Genomic DNA, 9535 nt, shown 5'->3' with positions numbered 1-9535 from the left:
CAAAGGGCAGCAACTAAAGGCCACCCTGGGGAGGAAGAGAAGGACTGTGAAATACGAAGAAGTAAGACTCGATCGGAACCAGATACTAGAGAGTTATTAACAAGTAGCCAGGGTTGACTTCCAAGACGTAGGCGTGAATAATGAGATGTTGGGCCCATGTCCTGGGGCAGGAAGTTCCACCTCGGCCCGGGGCTCAGCAACCACCATGAGGCAGCTCACACCACGAGGAGAGAAATATTGGCATTCACATTCATGGTCAGTTTCCAAGGTTTACCTATGGTCACCGATGTAATTTGCATCCACAGAAGAACAAAGGGGCCCCTGACTCATTCACGAGGAAGCCAACAGTCGGATGCAGCCACTAAACCTTTAGTTGAAATTTTAAAGAGGCAAGGTGGTTTAAACAAACCTTTTCTCTTGACTTAATGAGTGCTGTCAGGTGTTTGAGTACCAGAGGCCCGTCCAGGCTGTAGGTGAAGTTAACGTTGTCAAAGACAATCACGCCTTCATGGGGCCAGGCCGGCGGGGGCCGTTTTTCGTATTCCCAAGGCGCTTCTTTCTCAAGGTTTGTATATTCCATCACCCTTTCTACTGAAATCATCTGCAAGACAGAGGACATCATGGGTTTATGGATGGTAAGAGACTGTAAATGAACCGTTCTGTTTTTTTATTTTAGTTTGAACCATTCTGTTTTTATACCTAGTTGATTAAGGATATCTCACGTTGAAACACCCCCAAAGGAGAGAAGTTAGGAATTGGATGAAGACTTTGATGATTTACAAACTTGTTCATCATCTTCTGACACTGTTACGTACTTATGAGTACTTCCCTCAACATTATATTAAAACTAAGAGAATGAGATAAAAGAATGCTAAGATCTCATTTACTTTTCATATCTGAATAAAAAAACAACAAAAAAAAAACACAAGAGGATTTTGTTAAAGAAAAGACTACTTATAGCCACCAATCAGTAATTTAAGCTACAGAAGGGCCATCTGTTATAGATGAGTCAAACTGATGGTCACCAAACCTCATTTTAATATCATTTCCTACTTCATTAGAAGAGCAAAATGAATATATTTTATTTTTACTATTTTCCTCCTTTTAGGAGAAGGTGCAAATATTCATAAGAGGAGACAATTTACATATTGACTATGCCCTCCTAAACAAGTGAACTGGTAACTCAACACCTTTGACCAGGCATCCGAGAGGAGCTTAATTCTACCAGAAAGAGGGACCCCAGCACATTCAGGTGTTCAGTGGTAAATTGCTAAATGCTAAAATGGGGGTGGGGGGAGGAGATGCCTATTAATTAAACAAAGAAAAACCTAAACATAATATTTTTTTTTAAAAAAACCAGGAATGAGGAACTACCCCATTAAGAAAAATAAATAAATGGGCCTCTGAGAAATTAGCTTACATCCACTCCAGGATTTCAGAACCGCCCTCCCACAGAGACCTGTATTACATTTGAAGACAGCTTGTGAGGCATACAAAACCTGCTGACATGGCATACATAAGACTGAGAAAAAGATGTGTACATTTTATTTTACATTAACTTTAAACAGATGGAAGCAGGATCTGAAACACGCTGTTAGCTCCGATGTAAAAATAACAGTTTTAATATTTCACATAAGGAGCGCTTTTATGCTGTTTAGTGGGAAGGAGACTGGAAAAGGCTGAGAACGTCAAGATAAACATTACCATATTCTCGACTTCGGCGCTTTGTCTGACGCACCACTGGAACATCCCCATGAGGGTGAGGGCGTAGGACAGTGCCAGGCCCACCTGTCCGGCATCCAAAGCTAAATGACGAAAAAAGGGGAGTCAAGACAGTCCATTCTAAACCCAGAGTCTGGCTCCTTCTGTCACTTTACCAAAAAAGACTCCTTTAAAGTATTTAAACACAGCGTTCGATAATAGCAATAGTTTACACTTTCACTATCTGTTGATTGAGACCAGGACACAAAACCCCCTGCTGTGAATTCACAATGAATACGAAATGAGTTTATTAATCCCACAGGACTGACACACACCTGGCAGATGATATGGGTAAGTCATTATTTAGAGTTTCCTCATTGTGGTTTCCAGGACCAGTATGTAATTTCACTTACGAGGTCCAATGCAACTGTGGTTGGAAACCCCTAAAAACAAAGCAATGCGTACGAAGAGCCAGTGCTTTTAAATCCAAAACACTCCTCTCATTGTTCCATTGTTCAATACTGTGATTTGGTGCTGTAACATGGAATAGTTAGGGATGGCGAATTCAAGCCATGCACGCCAACACCTGCTCATCTGGTACCCGCGGGGCAGTGAGGATAACATTCCTTCCCGCTGAGCATCTTTCTCCACTCAGTGCACCAGGCAACTACAACCAAGAGATCTGAGTGGTCCTGTCGCTAAAACCTAAAGCCCGAAGCTGGACAAAATGCTTAAGGGTGAACTTGGTTCTATCCTCACAATTACCAGACACTACCAGGATGCTCAGGGGGTCAGCTTGCTACATTTGCACAGGTCTCAACCCATTCAAAGAAGATCAAAGGAACTCATCCAGACCCCAGTGGTCCTCTCCGTGGGCCAAACAGCAGAATCACACCCAACCTCACACACTGCAAATGCTCTATTACAAACCCACTAGGTATTAGACAAGGTGGCAAGAGTTCAATTTAATACTTGTAAATGCAGCTATACATGGTAACCATACCACAAATAGTTACTCCCATCTGTACTTACTATTTGCCAGAATTAGGGACCCAAAGGCAACGACGGTGACAAAGATGGCACAGATGGCATCCAGACGCACAGCGAACCATCGGGACGTGGTCAGAAACAAGAACCAAGCCTCTGAGATTGTGAACCACAGCAAGCACATGGAAAAGTAGAAAGACCACGTTAACCACTTCGAATGAGGGGGAACACTGTACTCAGTTGAGCTACAGAAGATTTTTACACAAAGGAAGACAGCAGAGTTGCACACCTAGGGAACCTGAAGATTCCAGAAAGCTAAGTGCAGTATACTCAGGCATCGGTACAGTGGATTTTTCCTGATTTTGAGGGGAGCATGCATTAAAAAAATTCAACCCCCAGGTTATAAACAGACATGTGATCCCTCTACAGAACATGGAAACATGGTCTCGTCAGTGCATTTCTTCCTCAGCTGGGCCTCGACATGAAGCTCAGTCTCTCATGTGCTGTTCCCAGTGCTCCCACAGCAGAGAGGGCAGCTCCCAGTCCGTTTCCAGCACTTTCCATATTCGCTACGGGGCCCTGCACAGTGTTTATGCCTTAGGAGCCTGTATCTAAATGACCATCTCACTAAAGGGATCTGCGTGTAGCGTTCTAAGTGCCATTTTATCCTCAACATATGAGACAGATTGGAAAGCTTCACAGATACAAAGAAAATTACATATCAAAAGGGTGGCAAATCTGACAGTTAGGAAGTGGATTTCCTCAGTCACTTCTGCCATCCCACATGTTCTGAAAAAGGGGTCAGCAAACTATGCCCTGTGGCCAAGAACGGCCCACCACCTGTTTCTATAAATAAAGTTTTATTGGAACATAGCCACAACCATTTGCTGATGCATTATTTGTGCTACAACAGCAAGGTTGACTAGTTGCAACAGAGCTGATACAGCAAACAGAGCCTAAAATATTTACTATCTGCCTCTTTACAAAAAAAGTTTCCTGACGCCTGCCCCAAAGGGACAGAAAGTCATGGGCCCAATGATAGAAGAACAACACAAGCCAGGGGTGGGGTGGGGTGGTGGTGCTGTTATTGAGGAAGAGGGGAGCGCAGAGGGGGCAGGGGAGGGGAGGAAGATGTGCAGTGACAGGATGTGGGGCTGGCCCCAGCGGGAGGCAGGGAGAATGCAAAGCCAACAAGGCCACCTGAGAGGGAGGTCAAGGCTCAGGAGGCAGCCGGTCCCATCCTTTGAAACCGTTTCCAGAAATGTACAGACCTGAATGCAAATCCTGGTGCGCATCAAACAGTTCCTGAAACCTCTCCTCAGCTTTGTACGCCCTGATGGTCCAGAGTCCCTGGAGAGAAGACGATAAGTGGGAAAACACCGGGCTCCGAGCTGGGGAAGCAGAGAGAGACGACAGAGAAAGTCAGTGGGGAACCATCTGCCACGGCATATCCCAACAAACAGCACAGCCAGAGCCTCCCAGCAGAGGGCCTGGGGCAGAACGGGCTGTGCCCCTTCTGGGCGGACCCTGCAGGTCAACCCTCAAGCCCCTGGTCACACCATGCTTTCCATTACCCACTTGGGAATAAAGCTTCATTCTGACCCCATCTTTGGCCAGCTTCAAATAATAGCTAGTTTTGGATAAATTCTTTGTTTGCTAACGCATTCATCACAGTCCTGTTCAAAGGATCTGTTGGTAAAATCTGGGTGTTTAGGGGAAGGTAAGATCTCACTTGTGTTACAAGAAGCTGCAGAGATTTTATAAAATGACAGGGAAAAACTCAAACTTAATGCCAGCGCCTGATTCCTTAGCTCGGCATGGTGTGTCTGTGTGTCACACAATACCACGCATGTGGGCACTGCACATGTGTTATGGATGCTCAGTTAGTATCCACAGTTCTACAAGCAAGGAGGGAGCAGGCTTCCATGTGTGGGAAGCCCTGGGCTGTGGGCCATCTGACCATCCACTCAGCCTGGGGCTCGTTCCAGACTGAGGACCATTAGGGTTAGTGCTAGGGTTAGGGTCCCCAGCCTGTGACAGTGCTGAAAGGAGAAAACATTCTCCCAGGCAGATATGACCTCACACTTCCCCTTGTATCTAATCCAGGCAAAGAACCTCAAGTGATTCTGCGATGGTTCTGACCATCCAGTTTTATGCTTGTGGTCTTACTCTAGCATCCACACTGTTCTCTCCCCACCATACTGAGTAACTTTGAACTTCTCTTCCTTTAGTTCCCTTTAAACCTTGCACGTTGAAGAGAGCAATACGAACACAGACTGAGCTCATGTGCCAAATCGGAAAGGTCGGAAGCTCCACGCAGGCCTTTTCTGCACCCCCCAGCAGATGTCCCAGCCCGCACCCGAACACGGCCAGTCTGGAGATAAGGTGCCCATCAGGGAGTTACATGGCTCATTATATGAACAGAGTGCTACACACAGTACAGAGAACTCAAGGTCTCATGCCCAGAGCTAATGTTGTCACATCAACTATTTCGCCATCGACAATTCTTCTGAGAAGGAAAAAGAGGTGCTCCAGAGCTTGGACGTCCTCCTCACTTGCTTCCCTCATCAGGAGGTCAAAGTGGCAATTGATTATCCCCACAGGGTGGACTCTATAAAACAGGTGTCACCCAGCCTTGAACACCAGGGCAGCCAAAGAACACATCACCTTCTTGACCGCATCCCCAAGAGCGATAGCGGTACAGCAGGAATCTGGGCCTGTGGAAAACTATCCTCTGTCTTCCACACGCCATTCAGGGCTGAGAGGATACCAGGATGAGTGAATTGGAGGGTTTGCAAAGAAATTTAACCGGTACAGAGAGAGAGGGGATGCCAAGGCTCCGGTATTATCTTGCCCAATGTAATATCCTTTTTCCCACCGACTAAGCTGACTATCCTGAAGTAGACCTATGTAACACCCATGGCGTTAGTCACCAGTCACAGACAAATGTAACCTACATTTCACAAGACAGACAGCTGTGTTTTCCGTGAAACCTGACGACTCTTTGGGACACAGGGTTGCAAATCTTCCCTGGCAAGGTGGGCGGGGAACTGCATGCAAGGACCCTGGGCTGCCAGCCTTGCTATAGGCTCTTGTTAATGCTGTGGGTGACCTGCTAGCTGTCATGTTCTTAATGCCTTTGGTAGAAGCCAGCAAGCACTGCTTAAATCTCAACTCAAGTAATCCTCACAAGAACTCCAGAGGGCAGGTGTATTATATCCTTGACAGAGGGAAAAACAGACTGAGGGATTAAGAGCACTGCCCAAGATTAAGTAAATCAATCCAAGTAGCTGGTAGAGCTGAGTGACAGACCCAATACTGGCTTATTCCCAAGGCCGTGCTTTTAATCATGGCCACAGCACCTCACAGAGAGAATAATCAGGGGTTAAAGATGCCCGTGTATGACTAAATGCATCCCCCCCCACTTTGTAGTTTATCTTTAGAAAACTCTAAAATCTTAATCCACAAGCCTTACTCAATACTGTACATCTTAGTAAGCATCTTAAGTTGAACAAAGTCCCTAAGAATTGGATTGAGAACTCTAAAACAGCAGACACGAGGATCCATGACTTGAAAACACGTGGCACACGTGTTAACACTCCCCCAGCAACGCCCCTGGCAGACATTGCTAGTTGACCATAGAACCCTTACAGACAAAATGTGAATATGGCTTCATAATTCAGGCCTTGCCAAATGAATAGAGTTGGCTAAAGAAATACAGCTAAATGCCATCCAGGCTTTATGCACTTCTCTATGATTCAACATTGCTAAGCTCACAATTGCAAAAATGAAAAACCATTAGATCAATTGTAGATTTGACAGCAAGACAGCTTAAATGTCAGCCCAAGGTTGCAAGGTTTCAAGCGTGACCGGAAAACAAATCTCGGGACGTTAGCAGTTATTCAAAGCAAGTTTGTGCCTTCTAGCCAAGACAATCAGGTGTCCTTCTTTTTGCGGGTGGTCCCAACAGCGGCCTCAAGAGGTACTGTCAATAATTGCTTAGAGCAGTGATTCTCAACCTTCCTAATGCCGCAACCCTTTAATACAGTTCCTCATGTTGTGGTGACCCCCAACCATAAAATTATTTTCGTTGTTACTTCATAACTGTAATTTCGCTACTGTTATGAATCGTAATGTAAATATCTGATATGCAAGGATGTATTTTCATTGTTACAAATTGAACATAATTAAAGCATAGTGATTAATTATAAAAAATATGTAATTATATATGTGTTTTCTGATGGTCTTAGGCAACCCCTGTGAAAGGGTCGTTCGACCCCCAAAGGGGTCGCGACCCACAGGTTGAGAACCGATGGCTTAGAGGAAACAGTGGAATTGTTATTTATGGTACAGACCACCAGGTCTAATCAACTGGCTACCACATTTGGTTATCTGTGGGGTGTGGAGGAAAGAGTGGCCTCCAATAGTAAATGACTGAAGCCTTGTTGTCTACACAAAAAAATGGTTGGGGCTTATCACTTGACCCGCCTTCTCCAAGTCCTGTCATCGTAACAAATCACATCAACAGAATGTTATCAACACCTTGACGACACTGCTCCGCCACTCCATTAAAAGATCTAAGAAAACCAACCTTCAACAGTAGTTTAGCTGGTTTTCTTGATGACTGAAAAGTTGGCTATAGCTTTTATGAAACTGTCACCCGCTAGTCTTTATGCAAATACTTAGGACAAATGCCCTTCTAGGGTTTATTATTAAAAAAGAAACACACATTTGCCACAACAAAAACTCCTTTATCCTGATGAACTTGTATTTTTCCACTTGGTAGATACGGAGAACCGTGGGAATCAACATTTCTCTCCTTAGCCTGGCTTCCAGAAAGCTAAGCTGGTGTTATTTTGCAGTAACTATCCTCAGTTGAGGTTTCTGATACAATTATCTTTCTTCTTTATGTTTTGGCTATCATCCTTGTAGATTTAAAAAATACATATGTTAGTCTTATAATTTTTATCTTCCTTCTATATGTTTTGGCTATCATCCTTATAGATTTAAAAAACATATTAGTATCTATTCTCCTTATATGTTTTAGCAATAAAATGTTTGTGCATTAATGAGATAAGCTCTGAATCGGTACATCCTCTGTGATTAACTGTAGAACACAATGGTTAATCATAAAATGCTTTCCCCACTATTCTAACTCTAGGAAGCTGAATAGAGTAACAGACTAAACTGATCCCTCTCCTGTGCCCTCCCAAGGGGATTATTTTCAGTATCCATTTATACGGACAGCCCAAGGGGGTGGGGGTGGGGGTGGGGAGCCCTCAAACAGTGTGGGACTACTGGTGACAATAAAGAGCAAGACTGAAAATAGCAGTGCTTATCTTTTCAAAACATTTAACCACCACAACTTATTGGAAATGTTTTGAGTATGTGAGAGTAATATATTTTTCAAATGTATCACTTCCTGACACCTTTTCTTCCTCTAATCCAGAGGTTCTCAACCTGTGGGTCGCGACCATCGGAAAACACATATAGCATATCAGATATTTACATTACGATTCATAATAGTAGCATAATTACAGTTATGAAGTAGCAACGAAAATAATTTTATGGTTGGGGGTCACCACAACATGAGGAACTGTATTAAAGAGTTGAGGCATTAGGAAGGTTGAGAACCACTGCAATCTTTGCCTTTCCTTTGTCATTTCTAGAAATTCAGGGGGAGGGGGAGAGAATCTGTTTTATTTCTCTACTAGTTAAAACATGATGAGATACTTTATACCTAAGAAACATGTATTGCCCTCTGCTCTGGATTAGGAAGTATGTCATGACCAGGATGGAACTGTCTGTCTTCAGCGCTCACATTCCCATGGAATCTTACATCCATTCTTGCCTTATGCGAAGCTGAAGGCTGCATCTAGCACGGCACTGATCTATTTGCATTAAAGGCCACACTGACTAAAGGAGGTTTTAATACTCAGTTCATGTTAACGTTATGAGAATTTCAGGGGTCTCCTTAATCAGGGCATGAACGGAAGCCAGATTGCACTGCTGCCATCCCGACCTGAGAGCCTTTGTACTCACTTGTAGATTCCAGGCGTTTGACATCTCTGGACGTTTCTAAGAAATATCTCCGAAGAACAAAGAAAATGATGCCAAGGGGAACCAAGGGTATTGCAATCCAAGGTATAACCGCCACCGCCACGCCGACCACACCAATCACTTGCAGAAACGTCTGAAACAGTGAAAACAGATGCAGAGGTCTCCTGTGAGATTGTGATTTATAATAAGAATTAATGATTTGGTCTTTGCCCCCATTTCCCGCACAGAGCTCCCAAGTGATCAAGGTATCTTTTATGTTAATGAAGTAACCTGAGGAACACACCTAAAGAACAGAACTGGTTGCCAATGGAGCCAATCTATGGTTAGAGGACTAAAACTTTCAGTCCTACCCCCTGATTGTCCTGCAAGAAGGGAGGGGCTTGAGGCTGAATCAATGGCCAATTGACTTAGTCAATCATGACCACATAATGAAGCCTCCATAAAAACCCCAGCAGACAGTTGCTTGCCCTTTTCTCGGAGAGCTTCCAAGTTGGAAAACCAGAATGCTTTCCACCATGATGAGCCCCAAGCTGCACAAGGACAGAATCTCCTTGAGCTTCATTCAGGACCTTGCCCATGTCTCTCTTTGCTGGCTGTTGGATCCATATCCTTAGTAATCTTTACAATAAATCCGTAACCTAGCGAGTAAACGGGTTTCTCTAGTTTTATGAGCCATTCTAGCAAATTAATGGAGCCCCAGGAGGGGCTCATGGAAACCTCTGATTTGCAGCCAATCATTCAGAAGCACAGGTAACAAGCCAGGCTTGCACGTGAGTCTGAAGTGAAG

The 9535-nt window shown here is 44.2% G+C and overlaps 1 protein-coding gene across 1 annotated transcript in view; it reads right to left on the bottom strand.

Moving 5' to 3' along the window:
- The window catches only part of ABCC4 (ATP binding cassette subfamily C member 4), a 235906-nt gene that overhangs the window by 43174 nt on the left and 183197 nt on the right, over window positions 1-9535 (bottom strand). The window contains exons 15-19 of the mRNA XM_023754706.1: window positions 8731-8881; window positions 3960-4079; window positions 2734-2844; window positions 1705-1805; window positions 410-601 (exon numbers count right to left, since the gene is read on the bottom strand). Coding sequence (XP_023610474.1) covers window positions 410-601; window positions 1705-1805; window positions 2734-2844; window positions 3960-4079; window positions 8731-8881 — 675 coding nt within the window. The remainder of the gene's footprint in view (window positions 1-409; window positions 602-1704; window positions 1806-2733; window positions 2845-3959; window positions 4080-8730; window positions 8882-9535) is intronic.

The sequence above is a fragment of the Myotis lucifugus genome, unplaced genomic scaffold (assembly GCF_000147115.1).
Source record: "Myotis lucifugus unplaced genomic scaffold, Myoluc2.0 scaffold_64, whole genome shotgun sequence".
Lineage (NCBI taxonomy): Eukaryota > Metazoa > Chordata > Mammalia > Chiroptera > Vespertilionidae > Myotis > Myotis lucifugus.
Note: the sequence above shows the minus strand (reverse complement) of the source record. Positions and strands in the feature narration are given on the sequence as shown.